Source organism: Clinocottus analis, unplaced genomic scaffold (assembly GCF_023055335.1).
Source record: "Clinocottus analis isolate CAN_PGR_092001 unplaced genomic scaffold, fCliAna1.0.p SCAF_4, whole genome shotgun sequence".
In the NCBI taxonomy this organism is placed as follows: Eukaryota; Metazoa; Chordata; class Actinopteri; order Perciformes; family Cottidae; genus Clinocottus; species Clinocottus analis.
Window position 1 is genome coordinate 12700931 of NW_027176153.1, and position 21340 is coordinate 12722270.

Here is a 21340-nt window from a genome sequence, read left to right on the forward strand (position 1 = left end):
CGTTTGATTGCTGTTTGTTTTGTAGGATTGATTTTCCAAAACAACATGCTTTCAGTGTTTCTTGGCAGCTCTCCATGTACATCCAATGTCAGGGCTGCAACATAATGAACTCAACAAGGACGACAAAGAAGTGTTTACAAACCGCTCCGTAACTTTACCGACTCGTCATTATTCTTTGTTCAGATTTCACGTTTTGTTTACAGGGATAGATTGCTGTTCAAGGGATATTCCACTCAAAATCATTTGGTTATGAAACACTCCCATCTTGTCTTGAAAAGTGTCAATATAATGTTTTTAGGTTTCTTCACAAAGAACAAAGATTTACACAGTGGAAAAAGTGTCAATGATAGCATTATCCACTTCATTATTGCTCACATATGCTTTCCACTGCTGCACAAGTATGAAACACCAAGATACGGAAGTCATGCATTTATCCATATCCTTTCCATTTTATTATATATTTTGAACATATTTAAATGATTTTGAACATGAATAGCATTTGCTTTGGGAGGAAAAGTTGAATATGTCACAGGACCTGTTTGAGAAGTTTCAGTAGATGTCTCCTTACTTCTGTGAAAACTTGTCACTACTGCGTCCTTTGTAAGTGACGTGAATCCATTACAAACTTTCCAGAGCACCTGTCAAACCCACAGGGGGTCCAGTAGGTGATCCAGAAGGTAGATTTTGGAGGAAGTTTGTCTTTAACGCAGCTGTGAAACATGGTTGAATGTGTTGAAATTATTATCCAATGATTAGTCCACCTGGCCACACACACACACACACACACACACACACACACACACACACACACACACACACACACACACACACACACACACACACACACACACACACACACACACAGAGAGAGACAGAGAGAGAGAAAAGCTGCAGGTAGGAACTCCCTATGAGACTGTACCAGAGCACACGCACACACACATGCACGCACATGCACGCACACTGGAGTGCAATGAATCCGAGACAATGGCCATTAAAAAGAATGGAGCGGTTGTTGCATTGTTGATCTTCGTTTTATTTTTGTTTATATCCTCACTTTTGGGGTTGAGAGATCACAAAAGATGAAATGTATACATCACCCTGTAAGCCTCTCATTAGTTGAAAAGGAACAACTAGTGTTAATGTGAAGGGGACATTGTTATTTTGTTCTTCCGGCGTCACCATGTTATGCTCCCATCATGTTTTCCTCTGGGTTAAACATGACGAGAGCTAGAATCTCCAGGTTGAACCACTAGTGAAGCACATGCTGGGACAATTTCCCTTTGATTCACCCGACGTTTTAAAAATCAGCTGCATAACACAGAGACTTCTTTTGCAATTAGTGATCAATAAGCTGAGTTGCCATGTTTCTAAACTCACTGTCTGCACGTCATAGTGTATCTAGGTCAGTCACTGTACGGATTAGCCTTTTCAAATGAGTTTCAAGGGTTCCATCGTGGTGATTGTGGTGCATAATTATGTTTTGGATTGTCCGTGACTTTAGTTGCCAACATAATGTGTTCAGCTAGAATACAAAGGGCTCACTGAGTGTTTTCGACACAACTTGACCACTGTAAAACTTTTTTTTTTTTTTTTTGCACTGCATTATTTGCATTATTTGCACTATTTCTTCTCACCAATAGTTTACTGAACATTTGTTTAACTTCCTTACTGAGAAACAGAAAATACTCATGCAAAAAATGTCTTCAATTGCAGCCCCAATAAACCTCAAGGAGGTTTCTATTTGATGTAGCAGATTTCAGTTCAACTTAGCTGAAGAGCCCCATAGAATACAAATATTCCCCAGCGGCCTTTTTAAAAGGACACAGTGTTTGTATGCTTTTCCATTTCCTCCAGTCAGCTCCCAAAGGGTCGAAAGTCTTCGAAATGCAGCAAAGGAAATGAGAGATACAAGGCCTGTGAGCTTGTTCTGATTGAACACTGTGATATGAGTATCAACTGTCTTGGGCTTGGATATGTAATGCATATTTACAAGGAAGAAACCCTATCGTTTGAATATAAACTGTCTGTTACACAGTGTCCAGCACAGAGCAATCAGCCCAACAAGGGAGCTGGAGTTGCTGTAATCAGATGTAAATTACCTCTTTCTGTTTCTCCTCCTCCCGCCTCCCTCCCTTGCAGAGAGCAACAGGTCTAAATCCTGTCTGTGCACTGCCTCTTGTGAAGATCAAGGGCCTAAAGCACTGACTCTGAATCATTTCATTGTATTGTTTCTTAACTTTCTATAAACAGGAGCAATGGTATTCCGGACAGCAATACAGCATGCTAAGAGGCACCCTGGGGTGAGTCATCTTTACATCTTTCCTGTTTGTTTCTTTTTAGTACTTTTTTTGTCAGTGACAACAACTTGTTTTCATTTCCAAAACGTTTAAACTTGTTGATAATGTTTGGGTTTCTTGGTGAAATGATTAATTTTCCTGAATTTTGCTTGTAAAATATTCGTTAAAATGTCGATGTGCTTTTCTGAATCATCATTTGGACAGCTCCGATGTTTCTATTGGTTTCAGATGCTGTGTAGAAAATAAACGCTCTAATGTTGATTTTTCTCCCCACACATTATTCAACACAATATGCCACATTAACATCAATCCAAATACATTTTGTTTAACTAGAAGTTAAATATTGTGGGTTTTATTTGTTACTGCAACAGTAATGTTACGCATCGTAGCTGAAGCTAATGCTCCATCATGTTTTAAAATTCAGGTTAAAATCATTATTTTTAGGCTCCTTGTCCAATATATTTCCGTCTTCTATGATATCATTATAATATGAATAACATTATATTCAAATAATATATTTAATTAGATTTCTAAGAAAATTAATTCACAAAGAATGTAACTTGATATACTGTTTGTTAATATACATTCTTAGTATAAAAAAAAAATACAGTAGACACACTTGATGATTCCATGCAGGGTTTATTGGTACATTAATTGACACGATCAGATGACTAATTTTGTCTCATCTAATCTTATTTTAACTCCTAATGAGCAGGTTAAGTTTCTCCAGTGGCTCATTTGAAATCCAGCCAAACCGAGAGAGGCTTAGGACTTAAAAACACACCCATGACCCGAACACGCCTTTCTAAATCTAAACTGACAAAATCTAAGTTTTAAGAAGATGAGTAGTTGGAATAAAATACATTCAAAAATATGAGTTGTCCCTACAGGGAATGGGATTATTTCTGCGGCAGCTCTGGTGTCAGAGAGCGAAGTTACAGAGTGGTGACTTCTTCTCATCAACCTCCCATGAGAGAGAGAGAGAGAGAGAGAGAGAGAGAGAGAGAGAGAGAGAGAGAGAGAGAGAGAGAGCGAGAGCGAGAGCGATGAAGAGGGAGAGGGAGGGAGAGAGAAGCTGCAGGTAGGGACTCCCTATGAGACTGTACCAGAGCTCCTTCATATGGTCTATCATCAGACAGACAGGCTGGGAGGCAGACAGTGGGCAATGCATCATATTCTAGTACTTGAGTAAAGTACTTAGTTACAATCCACCACCGTTTAGCTCCAAGTAGTGATTCTGAGACGTGAATGTCATGCATAAATATAAAAGTATAAAAGTAAATGCCTGTTTTGCAGAATAACATCCCTTATTCATTATACTGTGTGTAAATAATCCCATCCCCGGTAGGGACAATATATATATATATATATATATATATATATATATATATATATATATATATATATATATATATATTACTAACTAAAGAAGCATTTCACCCTTTTGTCTGTTAGTCCATTGTTTCCCAACCTAAGGGTCGTGCCCCTCCAGAAGGTCGCAAGAATAATCTGAGGGTTTGTGTGAACTGTGAACAACACATAGACATCTAAAATATTTAAATGACTATTATTTTAAATGCTTATAGTTTTTTTATGTATAATCTTAATCTGAAAAGTAACTGCTGCTGTCCACTAATTATCTTTAGTGGAGTAAAAAGTGGGTTGTATTCTTGTCAAATGTAACCAAGCTGAAGTATAAAGTAGCCTAAAATGGAAATAGTAAAACGAAGCAAAAGTATCTTAAATGTACTCTTAAGCGCAGTGTACCCAGTGCCGCTGCTAGCCATTTGGTGCCCTAAGCATAACTCATTCATGGTGCCCCCCCAAACCAACACACACTGTACATTTGAAAGTGCAAACTTTACTTCAGTGAACACATAAATTACATTAAATAATATGTAGAAACAAGAATAGTCAATCTTCTTAAATAAAACAAAGATAATCTTCTTAAATAAAACAAAGATTTAGATGACGAAAAGTCACAATAGTTTCGGGAGGCTCTATAGAGACACACGTCTGCAGTTCTTCGCTGTAAAACCACTAATTAGGTCATCATATGAGCTTCTCAGCCACTTCACCATTGATGCTGATGACAGCAAGACCACTTAGACATTCCTGCCCCATTGTTGAACGCAAGTATGTTTGAATGAGCTTTAGTTTTGAAAAACATCGCTCAGCAGAGGCAACTGTAACAGGGAGAGTCAAGGCGCCAGTCTCCAGGGCACAGATTACACTTGTAACTGTTATATTTTTCTCTTTTCACGGATACAAATAAAAAAAGGGCTGTGATTGGAATACGGGACAGGCGGGACTGGAGCTGCACGTATTTGTTGTCGTCGTCGTAGCAGTGCACATTTCTCGTATTTAACAATGATTAAGCATGGACTTCCTCGAAAGAGATGCGCGGGCATCATCTTGCAGTTTCTTTCTTTTCCTTTTTTTCTGGCCCTGACTCCTGTTGTCTTTTTAAGCTAACTGTCAAAGTTCACCACTGAGAAGAGCAACACGGCGAGCTCGGGAAGTTGAATGTGTATTTGTTTGCATTTATATTCTAAAAAAATATCGGCATTAAAATTATTCTAACGATGATGACTTTTTGGTGCATATTTTTTGGTGCCCCCGCCCTGCGCACAGTGCACCTTATGGGAGCGGCGGCCGCTAAGTATACTTTAAATAGCCTGACACATACTTAGAAACACACCACAGTACTGTTTGTCAGCAGGTTGACGCAGGGTGACTGAGTAACAGCAGGCCAGTAGTTAATCCTCAGAGTTGTTACAGTAACTATAATCTGCAGGAAGTGACATAAAGTATGCGTGCAGTTGAACCGCAGGCTGCTGTAAATCTCATCCACTTCAGCAAAGAGATTTCCTTCTTCATTAAAAAACTTTGTGAAGTATCATTTAAAATAGATAGTTAATCATTAAAGCTGTTACAGTAATCTGCAGATAGGAAGTGACAAAAAATAAATGATTTAACAGGAATTTTAAATGATACTTGTTGTCATTGTTGATGGCTGGCATGTAATTCAGAGAGGACTTTCTCACAATTAAAGTAGGATAAAAAAAAAAGCTGTTTCTTCGCTTTCTTAATCAAGAATGTGCTTTTAACTAATCCAGTAAAAGTGAAAGAAGCAATTCCACAACAGTAACAGTACATTAATTCAACATTTACTGATAATTCATTTCAATATTTCACTGTGTTTAGTTTTTACCTATTTTTTTATGTCCATCAGTAGTCCACCTGTATGCAATCTGAGTGTCACATGAGCAGTAAGCTAAATAGATGAATGAAGAAAATGAAAACAATAGGGGGTTAACAATCGTTCTTTACACTATTTATAGTATTTAATATTTCTAGTTTCAGATCTCCTCCAGAGTCTGAATGACTTTGTCCCAGTATGTTTGAAGTTTTGGGTATGTCCAAAAAATGTGTGAGTGGTTGGCATTTATCTGCCCACACTCTCTCCAGTACGGCTGCCATGGATTTAAAGGTGGTGATGTCACTGATCATGTGTCTCTGAGCTTGCACACCGGTGGACCTTATTGAACTAATGATTTGACCTCTAAAGGTAAACACCAGATAGCACCATATCTTATTTCAACACAAAGGTTGTGAATACATATACACACAATACTTTTCAGTTAAAAAAAAAACACATCAACTTTGACTGTTTTGAGTAGGTTCATTACGTAAAATCCATATAAAAATCCATTTTAATTCCAGTTCAATGCAAAAAAATAAAAATCAGAAAACAACAACATGGGGGTCAATAGTTTCGCAGGTGTTTTATGCAAGTCTTATTTTGAAAAGCTTCAGGTTGTGTTGTCATTTATAAACAACACAGTATCACAAATGAAATTCAGAGTTAAAAATAAAGATTTAAGAAGCTTAATCTTTGAGTCATCTCTCTTTATGCCTGCAGCTCATCCCACAGTTCTTCTTCATCTGTCTGGGAATGGGCGGGGCCTCTCTGTATCTGGTCCGGTTGGCTAAAGGACCCCATGTCAGGTAAGGACCTCTGATGAGCTGCAGTAGAGATAATATGTAATATGTAATACGTCAGGGTGATATCTGGTAAAACAAAAGGTGATTTTAGTTGCCTTTACTTTCCTGACAAAATGTTTCCTGGTCAATGACGTAAACATCTATATTTTGTCAATATTGAGACTGAGCATTAGGTACTTTGCATTATTCGTCAAACAAATGCATCACCATGCACAATTATCTGCTAATTAGCGTAATATGTGTCTTTTTTGCTTGGTTAAGACCTCTGTTTTGTTCCGCTATAATATTATTTGAGGACAATAAGCCCACCATTTCCACAGAAGAATCAATGACTCCCTGCAAGTCGGTCACCATCAGATTAAGATGTAAACAAGGACATTATGGATTTTAGACTTCCTTTCCCTCAGAATTTCATCTTCATATGCAAATGTGCTAACATTTTAATAAGGCATGTGGAGCGCAGCTGAATACACTTTTTACATTACAACCAAGCTGAGAGATTTGTTTCATGATTGTTACTGACGACAGGGATCCCCGCTTGCTTTCATTTCCCCCTCCAGCCGCCTCTTGCCTGGACTTCCTCTCATCCCGCTGCTATCCCAACTGTTGATTTACCCATAATGATACTGCAATAACAGCAGACACAGCTAAGTGCTCACAGGATGGTGCCCTGTCTTGTCTCTTTGCGAGCCTTTCATCATTTATTTGCAGCAGCGATTCTTTCCATGCTTGATGAAATTATTAGAAAGAGTGTCCTGTTGATGGCGCAGCGGGCTTAAAGCACGTACCGTGGGCTGGGTTTGAGTCTGACACACAATTTTTAGTTGCTTTTGTTTTTATGTTATCTTTTATGGTGTGTATAAAATATCCCAGCTGTCAGGGGTATCAGGTCACTTGACTCAATATTGGTTTGCTGTGTCTGAAATGAGAGCTTTATTCATGTATCTCAGGTTCCCAAAGAGCCTAACTTATACCAATTCTCTCCGTATCTATTTATGTGTTTAGCTGGAACAAGACTAATAATCCAGAGCCATGGAATAATCTTGATCCTACGTACCAGTACAAGGTAATACTGCACACGACAAGTATTCATTGTTAGGAAACTGAGACGGCATCCTACCTGTAATTTGATGGACACATGTAAGATTGGAGTATCAGTATCAAGCTGCACTCAGTTTGATTTTCATCTTTTCCCCCAGTTTGTGGCCATCACCACCGACTACAAAAACCTAAAGAAAGATGGACCTGACTTCTGAATCTCTTGCTGGTCTGAAAACGTAACAGAAGATCCTGGTCTAGGATCAAAACCACTTCCCCGCTACACTTGATGTATTTAATGTGGAAGGAGAAATGCATTCTAGATCAGGATCTGTAAACCTTTAGTGTCTCTGTAACTCTGTGATGTTTGTGAAGCCTCTGGGGATCTGGTAAATGGGACCAGCATTGTTGGTGAAGGGACCCTGAAGGCACATATGAATATTTAAAAAGTTGAATATGTACTCTTTCCACATAATTAGACCCATGCTGGAAATATGAGACACATGTGCACATAGTCCCCACTGCACTAGACAGGTGGTATTTTTAGGGATACTATATCACAGATAATTGTTTTGTTTACCATGCTGCTGCTGTTTTAGAAATGTCAGTGTATTGTTTTGAATGTTTCAGGCATCTATTGGTTTCTGTTCACCTCTTGTCACATATACAAATTATTATCAGACTCACAAAAAAAAAATAATCAATGATGACTGTGTAAGTTATGGTCAAAAAAAAAAGGACAAGGATGGAGTAACTGTGCTGGATTCTTTTAATAAAGAGCCTATCTGTTTCATGTTTGGATGAGAGCGTTTGTTGCCATACTGCTTCGTGACTTTCCTCAACCACCTGCATGGAAGTCAGATACGGATCTTTTTCCACCTCCTGAGATAGAAATACACAATCATTAACTCTGATGGAACAGATCCATCTGTTGGCAGTGCAGCTGTTACTTTGCAGCCTGATTGATGTTTCTATGACCACATTTAGAGGTGTGTGTGTGTGCTGGTGTGTATGCACCAGTGTGTGTGACAGCAGCCCTGTGCCTTATTTGATCAGCGACAGCAGTGGCAGGATGTTGAGCAGTCTCTCAGCAGGGCGTTGATGTATGACAGCAGAGCACAGTGTGTACAATCTAAGTGCACACACACACACACACGCACACACACACACACACACACACACCAGTCTCTCCATACCGCAGACACAAGCATACACGGATTATATTAAGTATGATGAGGTGAATCAGATGAAAACTCTTTCCGCGTTGACTTTTATAATCGATATCCACGTCTGTCTTTAAAAGAAGCAGCAAATGAAGAGAAGGAAAGTGGTTGTCAATTTACTTTTTCAGTCTGCAGATTGAAATAACAAACAGCTCATTAAATAAGACTTCAAACTAAACAAAAATACCATAAATATGTTGTACAGTGACTAATGGTAAAATACATAATCATTTGTGTTAACTCTCAGGAGACAGGATTTCTTTAATTTACGTGATATTGTATATTTTGAGACTCGTCATAGTAAATATTGACATACAGTATTAATCCTTTCTTTATTTCTTCCTCGTTAACTTCCTCAGTAACACCTCTGCTTCTGAAGATTACATTTAACACAAACCCCTAAATTCTTGCAGGATTTTGTCTTTGTTCAGTGAAGGTGAGACTCATGTTTCATCCTCTTAAGAAACCTTCAGACCACCCTTCTGTCTCTCTGCTCTCGCATTTATTGTTTTCCCCATCCGCAAAACAACAAAAAGAGAGAATGAAGGGAGAAGAAAGCGAACATCAAAGAATTATCTCACTTTTAAATACCGAAAGGTTCAGTAATAAGGCGATGTCTAGAGACAGACAATGGAGCAGGAGGGAATATGCGGTTTCCCACAAAGATATTTAAAAGCCTAAAAACACACACATGCACGTGTGCACGCAGGCACACACCCACACACACACACACACACACACACACACACACACACACACACACACACACACACACACACACTGAGTTAAAGGAGTTGTCAGGTCATGAGAAACAGGCACAGAGATGAGCAGATGAGCCGTTATTTGCGTTGTGTTGCTATGTGTGTGTGTGTGTATGTGTGTGTGTGTGCGTGTCCTTGTGTTGTTTCTGTGTTTTCTGACGACAGAGTTGTGAGAGCGTCCCTGACCTTTGACCTGTGATTCAGCTGGCTGTTCTCGGTGGAAGGGACACATTCCTCTGGCACAAACTCAAGCAATAATCTTCAACCGAAAAAATTGGAAGACAGAAAGACTCAAAGACGTCCAACACCAAATGTTTGCTGTCCTGGCTCCTCAATGCAGCAGAAAGTGTCTACATCTCCCGTCGCAAACTAAAAACTCATCTCTTTCGACTACATCTTGAATAAATAGCAGTGGCACTTTAGCAGCACTTAGATGGCTCTCACTGATAGCACTTTGTAGTTTGACTTCATTGAAGAAATTGTACTCTCTTGATTCTTGTTGTTCTGAGTTCGTACTCACGGTTGATTGCACTTATTCTAAGTCGCTTTGGATAAAAGCATCAGCTAAATGACATCCGATGTAAAAATAAAAGAGCATTAATTTCATAAATAAATAAATATTAAGTTCTTTATTAGACAGCAGCAGCAGCAAGTTGGAAAGCTCGTGTTAGTGCTGCTTTATAAAAGGCTTTGTCTTTGACTGAAGTTTTTAATTTTGAGCAACATGTTTCTGAGCCCACACACCAAAAAGGCCATATTTTAGACTTGGTTTTTACGCTTGACCTAGACATTTACCATGTGTCTGTACAGGATGTCTATTTGAGTGATCATTGTCTTGTTTTGTTTGATCTGCACTTTAGCCCCGAGCCTGAGCTCTTAGGAGTTAGGTCTCAGAGGCGTGTTATCTCCACTCTTACTACAGACAGTTTTTCTGCTATGTTTGACCTTCTTTTGTTATTGGATTGCCTCAATGTGGACAATTTCATTCACTGACAGCAATGCATTGTTAAGATTTTTTACTGACAATAAAAGAATGATCAAGGAGAAAATCCCTCTTCTTTTGTGTGGAACCCCTGCCGTCATTGGGCCTGTCTCCAGCTCGTAGTCCTCATTTCAGTCTGTGACTTTTGCTGATATCTCGGCACTGGTGTCCAAGATGAAACCCTCCTCTTGCTCATCCGACATCCTTCCGTGTAGGCTCTTTGTGAAAGTGTTTGATGTAATTGGCCCCTGGGTTACCAAAATGTTTAACCTCTCTCTTTCTACAGATGTGTTTCCCAATACATTTCAGTAATTTTAGGCCTATTTCAAAGCTTTCATTCCTGTCCAAGATCCTAGAGAAGGTGGTCTCTGAACAGCTGTCATTACTTCTGGATCAAAGTAACATCCATGAGACGTTTCAGTTTGGTTTCCGTAAACACCGCTCTACGGAGACAGCCTTACTGAAAGTGTCCAGTGACATTATGATGTCTGCTGATTCGGGAAAATGCACTGTTCTAGTTATCTTAGATCTGTCCTCAGCTTTTCAATTCAATTCAGTTTATTTTGTATAGTCCAAAATCACAAATCCAAGATTTGCCTCGGAGGGCTTTACAATCTGTACACATAACATTCTTGTCCCAGAACCTCACATCGGATCAGGAAAAACTCCCCCAAATAAAGATAGTAAAACCCTTTCACCGGGAAAAGGGGAAGAAACCTCAGGGAGAGCAACAGAGGAGGATCCCTCTCCCAGGATGGACAGAAGCAATAGATGTCATGTGACCAGAATGAGCAACGTAACAGAGTTGCAGCACATTACATGAATATGACAAAAACATTCATATGATGAGCGGTAGGCATGGACCACGATCCAGATAGCCACAGTCCATCGTAGCATGCAGGACCAGCTCCAGACAGCTATGATCCACGTTGGGGGGGCAGGTCCAACCCCAGACAGCCACGATCTATAGCGGGCGGGGGGGTTTGACACCATCGACCACCAGATCCTGCTGAGTTGACTGAGGGATGAAGTAGGTCTGTCAGGGTCAGTTTTACATTGGTTCTTGTCATATCTGGGCGAAGCTTTAGTGTCACAGCTAACCAAATAAGGTCTGAGTCAGCAGATCTGTTGTATGGAGTCCCCCAAGGTTCTTTTTTGGGTCTTGTATTATTCTTGTTGTATTTGATCCATTTGGGAAAAGTCATCCAGAAACTTTCTGATGTTTCGTAACACATATTTGCTGATGATATCCAGCTTTACTGCTTTTTCAAGCCGACTGAGCTTCAGAGGCTTAACTCCTTAGTTCATTGCTTGGTGAAGATAAAACAATGGCTAAGTGATAACACCCTGCAGCTAAATGTGGACAAAACAGAAACACTGGTTATTGCCCCTGATGACTCAATTCCCAGGATAAACCAGTACTTAGGTGACTTGGGCCAGTCTGTTAAACTGAGCCTAAGAAACCTGGGTGTTGCATTGGACAAAGATATGTCTTGAGTGCAACATTGCAAACAGCTGACCAAACATTTTTTCCAGCTGAGGAATAACTCTAAACTTAGGAAAATGGTGTCACAAAAGGATTTGGAGCTGATCATCCATGCATTTGTGTCTTCGCGTTTAGACTACTGGAATAGTTTGTTTTCATGTCTGAACAAGAAGGAGTTGTCTCGTCTGCAGTTCGTGCAAAACTCTGCAACAAGAATTCTGACCCGCTCTTGGAGGACACACATCATCTATTCTTAAAGCTCTTCATTGATTGCCAGTTTCCTCTAGGATCAATTTTAAAATTCTGTTTTAACTTTCAGAGCTTTGCATGGTCGGGCTCCACCTTACATCAGTGATCTCATCCAGCCTTACACCCCAGCTCGGGCTCTGAGGTCTGTGGATGAGAATCTCCTGACGGATCCGCTTGTTTCCGGACCAAAGGAGACCAATCTTTCCATTCTGTTGCTCTCAGGCTTTGGAACGATCTTCCGCTCTTTCTGCGTTCAATGCAGTCTGTTGACTCCTTCAAAAGGCAACTTAAGACCTTTTTATTTGTTCAGGCTTTTGCTTAATTGTCTTGAGGCTGCTGTGGTTGACACTGAGATGTTTTGGCCTTTGTTAATTTAAATTTTTATGGAGTTCTTAACTGTGTATTGTTTTGTTATAATTATAAAGCGCTTTGTGACCCTGGTCTGTGAAAGGAGCTATACAAATAAAGCTTACTTACTTCCTTGTGTCTCAGAGGAAACTTTCCTCCCAGAATAATAAATACATAAATAAAAATAAAACCAACAAAGTCTCATCCTGTGTGAAAGAAAGAAAGAAGTCCACTCTTTTTCTCAGTGGGAGAGAACGTGTTTAGCTCTATAGAAGTGCATAAAGACAGTAAAGAGATATTAAATATAAAGTGAAGACGGTCTCACTTCGACCACCTGCCTGTTTCTGTTTGTTAATAAGAGGTTCAGTCGGGTCATTAGTTTTCAGTCAGAGTTAGTTTTAATGTCACAAAAAGTCATTTTACTCTCCAGTGGAGACAGGAAGCCTTCATTGGACAAATCAAGTGTCTAAAGAAAACAAATCAAATGGTTTAAAAAGTTGTTTTGGGGTGTGAAGCTTCCTGCCGAAAAGATCAACTTTTCTTTTCTTTTCCCGGACTGTTCCCTAAAGTTGACAGTGAGAGGAAATGAGAGGAAATGCCATCAGTCTAATAAAGATCAATGTTTATGAACTCTGGCGAGCCTCCTCCCTCCATTGACCCATGAACATAAATCATCTTAGAAATGTATGTGCGTCATACGACAGCAGGCATCAGACCAGTGACAACAAACATAAACATTGAGGATAATGTTTTTTTTATTGCAAAGAAGATCGCTAAAGCATATATGTATATTGGACTATATTCACAAATATAGAAAGAGATGTAGTATGTTTTACAAAAAAAGAGCCTAAAAACTATTTGTTTGTGTTTTTGTGGGTTTAAATTGAGCTAGTCTTCAACTCATAACACAGCTGCTGCAAGTTCCCCAGCCTGGGACAAAACCTGGCGTTGACAAGGGCTCCAAATACTGCTTATTGCCAAAAAGCCAAATACCTTGAACACTTACGGCCCTTCTCGGCTTTGAGCAGCAAACAACAGAAGAGGAGAACGTGTACGAGCGAGCGCAGCAGCTGCTAATGTATTTACTGCAGGATAATGTACATTACTGTGCAACATTTTTAGGCCAATAAAAACGCTAGAAAGCTTCATCGTTATTTAGCTCATGATCACATGCACAAAACGAATCACTTTCATATCTAGTAGGTTCAAACATGATTTACTAATGCGGCCGATAAGAGCTTTGCAAATCACTGTAGTACATTGTCAAACTGAAATAAATTGCTGACACAAAATGGGTTGCTATTAGAACAAAACTTGCTAAAAGAAATGTTTAATTACATTAGGCGCCACTTTACTTAGTCCCTAAGTAGCATTTAGCATTTATATAAACGTTTAATAAATGGTTTCTAACATACTAGTTAGAAGCAGATATTTTAAGTATAACTTTTCTTATGAGGACTTATTTCATTTTATTACAACTTTTGTGTTTTACTATATCATAATTTATCATCTGTTTACAGTGCCTCTGCTTATGTATGCCTCTCAAGAAGAGTTATAATTGCGGACAAGTCTATTAATATGCACCTAACCTGACAATTAGCATTGTGTGACTCCGTATCCATCCGGCTTCGATACATCACATTGGATTATAAGTGTTCTGTTGACATGGAAATGGGCCTGTGTGCATAAATGGCCCGCTGACTTCACTTTCAGATGACGTGAATGTGTCTTGAAACAAAGCTTGTTTCCATGACAGCGTCATCAAAAGGCTGTTACATTGGAGCAGCAATAAAGGGGGAAGTGCTTTTCTGTGTGAGGTGGTATTAGTGGTCAGTGAATCCGGGCATTGGGAAGGGTCTGGCAAATAGCTCCACCCGCTGGCGGAGCTCTGCGATACGCGACACCGTCTCTTTGTCCTCCAGCAGGAAGGATTTGAAGCTGGACAGATTTTCTGTTGACAGAAAGAGTACTATTTTATTTATATATATATATATATTCAAAATCCTGTACAACATTAAACCTATACTTAAAACTTTAGTTTTTTAAACTGTTAAATTGTTTCCCTTAGATGCACATAATCATGTCCCTTTTAAACACATAATCCCTGTTCACAAAGCGTTAGAAAGCCTTCTCACCAAACATTCGTCGTCATCATGAGATTATATATATATATATATATATATATATATATATATATATATATATATATATATATATATATATATATACATATATATATGCACACATACATACATACATACATACACACATATATGAAACCCCACCCTCTTCCTCCTCTCTCACCAGTCTTCTTTTTCACATCCAGTGCGATCTGAATCCCTTCATCAATAAACTCCACAACCTTTTCAAAGTCTGCCTCCTTGAACTGTCTGGAGGTTAGAGCCGGTGTTCCTGTGAGAAAGCAGTATTATTAATACATACTCGGGCAAGTTTAATAGGGACACATGCTGCCAGGTTGCCTGACAGGCCGATGAGCAGACAGACAGATCATACAGACAGACAAGAGACAGGTCACACAGACAGACACACAGAGGGAGAACAAAGGGACCAATGTCGTATTGGTAGACTGACTGGTTGACAGATTTGGACCAAAACAACCTCTTTTCTTACAGCTCTTCAACAATAATAACTAGATAACCAATACATCCTGTCCAAGCTCTACATCTACTCATCTGAGTACCGAGTCTGAGTCCTCCTGGAGTGAGAGCGCTCTTGTCCCCGGGGCAGGTGTTCTTGTTGGCAGTAATGGACACCAGCTCCAGGACCCTCTCAGCTCGAGCCCCATCCATCCCTTGGGGTCGAAGGTCAACCAAAGCCAGGTGGTTGTCTGTTCCACCTGAGAGGAGGAAGCGGTGGAGGAAAAGGAGGAGGAGGAGGAGGAGGAGGAGGAGGAGGAGGAGGAGGAGGAAGAAGAGGAGGCATTTTTGCAGTTATTAATAATGTGTCTGATGGTAATATAAAGTATCCTTTACTCTCCATTCGATTCTCCACACAAACAATGTCCTCATTGTTAGTTTTTTTTACTTTTACTCTTTGCATTCATATTCGGCATAAGGAAGCCCACACAAACATAAAGAAACATCTCATGTGTCTGTGTTTGTACTAACACCCTTCAGCTGCCTCAGTACCTGACACCAGTGTGTAGCCTTTCTTCAGCAGAGCGTTAGCCATGGACTTGGCATTCAGCAGCACTTGAGCAATGTACTGTTTGAACATGGGAGTCGAAGCCTGTAGAGACACAAGTGATGCTGCATGTGTCACGAGAAAGGCCATATCAGGACATTCCAGATGACTTGTCTGTTTTATACATGAGCTGCTGAAAACGAGCTGATGTTGAAAATGTTCTGCAGTGTTTTCCCAAAGGATGTTCTCTCTCATTTTGTCTTGGTGGATATTGTTAAATACTTATAATTAATATTGATATCTGGACCTGTTTGAGCGCGACAGCCACCCCTGCAATGGCGTGGTTGTGTGGTCCTCCTTGAAGTGATGGGAATACGGCAAAGTTCACCCTGTCCTGGAGGTCATAGGTCACCTCTCGACCTTTCTTATCCACAGACCGCACACCTTTCCGGTAGAAGATCAGACCGGCCCTACAGCATGGAGAGAGAAAACCAAATGCACTCAACTTGAACTGTCCCTTTTCGTCTATAAAGACATTGTGCTTCTGCTTATTACGCATTTCTTACGTACAATACAAAGGCACACAGTTTTACGCCATATCACGTGACCTGCTCATGGGTTCAGTTTTTGTTTAAGTTTGTTTGTCATTCATGTACAGGATTTATTTTGTTATTCTCCTCTCATTTCAGATCACTTTACTTGCTGCCTTTGTGCGTTTTCCTGCCAGTTTTCATTGTCTGCTTCACCCTGGTTAGTTTCACCTGTTCATCATTAGATCTTCTGCTCACCTGACATCATTCAGCTGTTGCTTCTGCTCTCAGTGTTACAGTTTTCTGGTAATACCCTAACCTGACGACCATGAACCTGTATTCTGTGACCATTGCAAACATCATTCGCACACAACGTCCAACCCCTCACCTTGCTCCACGCAGGGACTTATGGGTAGTGGAGGTGACGAGGTCAGCGTGCTGGAAAGGAGAAGGAACAGCTCCTGTTGCCACCAGGCCACTGATATGAGCCATGTCTGCCAGCAGGTAGGCGTTCAGCTCCACACACAGCTGAAACACACATCATTTCATTGTACACATATACTCATTAGTCACATTAGTTACAACTTTCTTTCTCTTCTTTGGGTTTCCTGTTTTAGTTTCTCTTATATTTGGCTATTATCCCTTTAGGGAGTTAAACATATTTTTGATGGAGTTGAGGGCTATTAAAATGTAGTTGTGGATATTCCTGATGTAAGAGGTACCTTCTTCATGCGAGAGTAGTCGATGAGGCGAGCGTAGGCGCTGGTTCCTGCTATGATAAGTTTGGGTCGGAAAAGTCGGGCGGTTTTCTCCAGCTGGTCATAATCTATCAGACCTGTTTTGGGCTTATATGACATAAAGGAAAGATTCACACGCTTGTCAAAAGGGAATTTCTTGTAATTTTGTTTTTGTAACGATTTCTTTTTTTTGTTTTTTGCCAAAAGTCAACAGAATTACTCACATCCAGCTTGTAAGGCATCGATTCAAAGTAGATGGAGGTGGCTGAGATTCTCTTGGTGTCTGTCATGTAGCCGTGGGTAAGGCTGAAGTGAGGTGGAGTAAACAAAAAATTAGAAATGTATTTTAGTTGAGCATGCATGCCACAAGTTCAAAGAGTTCTTCTGAAACATTGTCAACTTATTCTGACGACTAATATTATTTATGTAATCGAAGTTCGTCTTTCGTAGCTGCTTGTATATTTGTACATTAAAATCAAATTTAATGTGAATTTAATTTCTTAATTTTTTTTTTTGTATATGTGTCTTTTAAAATGCTGTTTTGTCTTGTCTTGTGCCATCGGGTGTATAGTTCAATAGATTGTTATATGTAAAATAATATACATTATTTGTGAACATTCGTCAAAATCCTTCTAATTTACAGTAGCCCTAACTCTCAGCCAGCGATCACGAGCGTTGGTCTCATCATGTAAAAGTTTCAGATTGGTACTATAGTAGCTTATATGAATGCTGATCTGCAACTTTTATATATAGCCTGCAGTAGAATTATTGTTGTAATTCAAATTAAGATTTCAAAATGGGTGGTATACTCTGACAACTCTAGAGTGTGTCACTAACCTTTAGTCATTTACATTAATTCCTCTTGACGTTAAGTCACATACAAACATCCAGCAAATGTAGAAAAATGGCGGCGCTATGTAAACGACTCATTTTATGGGAACAAAAATATACCTATTCTTATTTTTAGGTGATTTTGCATACAACACATTGTATTCCAATTCTGCCAATGGATCCCCATAAATGCTGAACACTGCACCTTTAATTTAGGATATAGTTTCTATCTGAATACAAGTTCACTCACTGCCCCCCGTCTGGCAGATCCAGGCCCATAATGCGGTCATGAGGCTGCAGGACAGATGTGTAGGCTGCAAAGTTAGCGGGGGATCCAGAGTACGGCTGGACGTTGATGCCCCACAGATTTGGGTCCAGACCGAATGTGTTGAGCGCTCGCTTCTGGCACAGCAGCTCAATCTTGTCAATGATCTCTGCACCTCCATAGTACCTGAGAAAAACAAAATGCATTTATTAAGATTTGAAAGTATCTTATGTCTTGTTTTGTATTTTCTGTATCATTAGGTATTGTACTGTTATGTATTGTATCGTGCCATATAATTACAGCTTTGAAATTGTACACTTGGGCTTCTAAAAATCTTTCAAAAATGTACAACAATTGTAACAATTTATTTTGTAAATTGCATTGTCCGTGTCGTTACCTTTGTCCTGGGTATCCCTCAGAGTATTTGTTGTTCAGACAGGAGCCCTGAGCCTCGAGTGCTGCACGGCTGCAGAAGTTCTGACAGGACAAACAAGCGTAGTGTCAAGATCCACAGCCACACGCTGTACACATATACTACCTCATCATTTGCAAGCGCCTTCATTATTTCAAGTGTTGATTATAAAAAAATATGTACAGCGCATATACTGTATATATCATGCTTATATATTCAGAACACTGTCACCACCGAAATGCAGTGTAATGAAGGGACTGAACACCCCTGCTCTTTTCCAGCATGGCCCAGCTACGCAACCACAGTCCACACTATCCATATGCAGTATGTAATTTACTTCAACTAAAAAAGCACGTCCCAGTCCAAATCTGTTGTTTCATAAATCTTACACAATGTTTATAACAGTTTTGTCTGGAAACTGCAAAACGGATTAGTTTATCAAAAAATAATAAGATATTAGAGGTGATATATTTAAATTAAAAGAGAAATATGGAGGAATCCAATACTGAATCCCTGTGGGTTCAGCACTGTCAAATCTCCCAAAGACACAGACTCAGAGGAGAGATGGAGTTGCAGAAAAGTAAATGAATGTAAATGAATTTTTCTCCCCGTCTCAGTCTGTTTTTTTCCCCACTTTCACTTCTGCTCATCTTCTCTCTCTGTCTCCCTCTCTGGCCTCCTCAGCCGCCCCCTCTGCCTAGTTATTATACTAAACCTGTCACTGTTCTGGATCCCTCAATCATTCCAGTGGGATTTAAACCCAGTCCCCCATGTGACACAAAACTCTCTCCATGACATTTCAAAACACTATCTCCACGCACGCACGCACGCACACACACACGCACACGCACACGCACACGCACACGCACACGCACACACACACACACTTAAAATGTGGAGATTAACGGCAGAATTCAGTGAGGGAAACCAATAACACAAAATTGTGGCTCTTCATTGGGAGTCAACCTGCTGCAGTGACTGAAGCACAATATGAATATCTTTAAAATGTCCTTGTGATTGATCGATCTGTGGATTGCTAATTGTTGGAGAGCAGTGGCATCCACTTTGAGGGGAATCCCTGACGAGCAAGGGGAAAAAATGCAAAGGAAATCTCTGAACTCTCTGAAGAAAACAATCAATTCTAGAAACATCTCCGGTGACTTGCAGTTGCGCTGTCGTGCGTCGTGGCTGGAGAATACAGGAACCACGGGGGTATTAGAGCTCGCTCAGAGACGGCTCCCCTTCAGCTGATACTGGACCAACATCCAACAACCCTGATCTACACACTCAACCCACAACCCTCATCCGTCATCCTCCTTCTGGACCCTTAATCCATCTCCCCTACATCATCATGGGTCCCTTCATTATTGACATGGTCTTTGTTCGTGAATGGGACATTCACACCAAACAGCTCTCCTCTTTACCTCTGATGCTATGAGCTCCAGTCCCCGACACTGCCTGTCCTTCTCCTGCTGCAGGAGGCTCCACATCTCCGGGTCGTCCCGGGCCAGGTTCTCCTGCCCCGTCCACTTGGTTGCGCTGCTGAGGCCTCGTCTGCACGACTCCGCCGTGACCTGCCTCTCTCGGCCCAGACATCCTGAAGCCCTGAGGAAGAGGGGCTGCACGGGAGCGGTGGGTAGACACACCATTATCATTCATAGTCAACAACGAAATGTCGACAGTTGTTGCGAAATCGCTCTCTGTTTGACAAGACCTTGGAGAGATGGGACTATATTTCTTACAACTTACTGTTCTGCCTCATGACTCAATGTAGTTAAAATAAACCTTCAGACACAGGATTTGATGCAACTCTCCATTGTTATGAACTGTCTGCAGAGCAAAAGTTTCTGAAGCGTTTTGTTGTTGTTTTCCAGGATTACTCCTTTGGTGTCTTTTGAAAACCTCAGGAAGAGTGAGCCTGTGCAAAACACGCTTTCATCACTCAAAATTATAATACTTTGCACCGGGGGTTTGGAAGCAAGGGAGTTAGAATAATGCGCCTTTTGATGTTCTAAACAATCATTAAATGAAAGGCGGTGAAAAAACAAATGTGCTATTCAGTGGAGCGGTTATGGAAAACCTTGGACATGAAAAGTGATATGTTGCTGGCCACACAGGCAGTGACTTATTTATCAGGGTTTTGTTTGTTGAAGGCAGCATGTAGCTGCGTGATAAGTTACATAACTATTCCTTTGGCTTAATAGAGCGATTACTGTTCAAGCATAATATGTTGAAGCAAGTCTTCTTTTATCTATTGTGTTCATTGTGTTTTGTAAGCTTTGAGTAAATTAAGTCTTGCACAGAAGAGAGGACTGTACAGTCAACTTCCCTTCAAATACAAATATTCTGGGACAAACAGCAGCACTCTTCTTATTTGATGGCCGGCAATAATCACAGTTATCAGACACACACAGTGACTAATTAAAAACGCAACACAAAGTCGGACAAAACGTCCTTTTTTAAACCACACATGTCCTTCGTGGTGGTTGAGTTGACCTAGTTTTCAGTAAGAAGTGATTTTGTGACAACAACTCTTGGGAATTGGCGAGAAAACTTCCAACACAGATACAAGTGTGTATAGGCGTACATTTAAAAAAGCTAACAAAAAATAAATAAATGCATAATGTACTCACCCGTATTGTTTGCCGTAATGACAGAGAAAGCATGTCTGTGACAGCTCAGTGCTGGGAAAACAGAAAACTTTTCAAGGTGCAAAGGGTGAAAGCAAAATCATTACTGGAGGAAAGCCAAGGACGTTTGTACTTTGTGTCCCTGATAAAAGTGACTGCAATAGTAAATCAACTGTTTGATCCCACACTGTCAGTTCTTTGAAGAAGAAATATATTATCAGTCTGCACAATGAACACTCAAGGAGTTCATTTTCTAATAAAAAAATGCACTTTAAGTCCATATTTTAGAAAATGTACTCTCAAAAGATGTGCCCATTTCAAGTCTTCACTTGTGCCAATGCATATTCAGAAAACCAAAAAACACTACACACAAAATGATATGGTAGGTTAAATTGCTGC

At 40.1% G+C, this 21340-nt stretch overlaps 2 protein-coding genes across 3 annotated transcripts; one reads left to right on the forward strand and one right to left on the reverse strand.

The window, feature by feature from the left end:
- The first annotated feature begins 2122 nt into the window (after positions 1-2122).
- On the forward strand, positions 2123-8119 carry ndufa4l2a (NDUFA4 mitochondrial complex associated like 2a). The gene is made up of 4 exons (XM_068598116.1): positions 2123-2300; positions 6223-6308; positions 7311-7371; positions 7505-8119. Exons 1-4 carry the CDS (start codon positions 2256-2258, stop codon positions 7559-7561), a joined length of 249 nt encoding a protein of 82 aa, XP_068454217.1. The 5' UTR covers positions 2123-2255; the 3' UTR covers positions 7562-8119.
- Positions 8120-13183: 5064 nt separating this feature from the next.
- LOC137800854 (serine hydroxymethyltransferase, mitochondrial-like) lies at positions 13184-21085 on the reverse strand. Of its 2 annotated transcripts, XM_068598213.1 has the most exons (12): positions 20945-21085; positions 19736-19930; positions 18297-18376; positions 17885-18085; positions 17028-17109; positions 16789-16911; positions 16455-16594; positions 15844-16006; positions 15542-15641; positions 15094-15249; positions 14697-14804; positions 13184-14343 (listed from the first exon to the last, which is right to left on the reverse strand). In XM_068598213.1, the coding sequence occupies exons 1-12, from the start codon at positions 20975-20977 to the stop codon at positions 14216-14218; spliced, it is 1509 nt and encodes a 502-aa protein (XP_068454314.1). In that variant the 5' UTR covers positions 20978-21085; the 3' UTR covers positions 13184-14215. The 2 variants fall into 2 exon arrangements, with proteins under 2 accessions (XP_068454314.1, XP_068454313.1); XM_068598212.1 differs by lacking the exon at positions 20945-21085 and having other exon boundaries at positions 19736-19966.
- Between the last annotated feature and the right edge of the window lie 255 nt (positions 21086-21340).

What these genes read in the sequence shown, in the direction of transcription:
- LOC137800854 (XM_068598212.1), bottom strand. Translation starts at nt 19,966, where the DNA reads ATGATAATGGTGTGTCTACCCACCGCTCCCGTGCAGCCCCTCTTCCTC. An exon ending in TGGAGCTCATAGCATCAGAG is followed by an intron (nt 18,377 to 19,735) that starts GTAAAGAGGAGA and finishes TTGTCCTGTCAG; the next exon opens with AACTTCTGCAGCCGTGCAGC. An exon ending in TCCAGGAGGACTCAGACTCG is followed by an intron (nt 14,805 to 15,093) that starts GTACTCAGATGA and finishes GCTTTCTCACAG; the next exon opens with GAACACCGGCTCTAACCTCC.
- ndufa4l2a (XM_068598116.1), top strand. Translation starts at nt 2,256, where the DNA reads ATGGTATTCCGGACAGCAATACAGCATGCTAAGAGGCACCCTGGG. An exon ending in ATGCTAAGAGGCACCCTGGG is followed by an intron (nt 2,301 to 6,222) that starts GTGAGTCATCTT and finishes TTATGCCTGCAG; the next exon opens with CTCATCCCACAGTTCTTCTT. An exon ending in ATCCTACGTACCAGTACAAG is followed by an intron (nt 7,372 to 7,504) that starts GTAATACTGCAC and finishes CTTTTCCCCCAG; the next exon opens with TTTGTGGCCATCACCACCGA.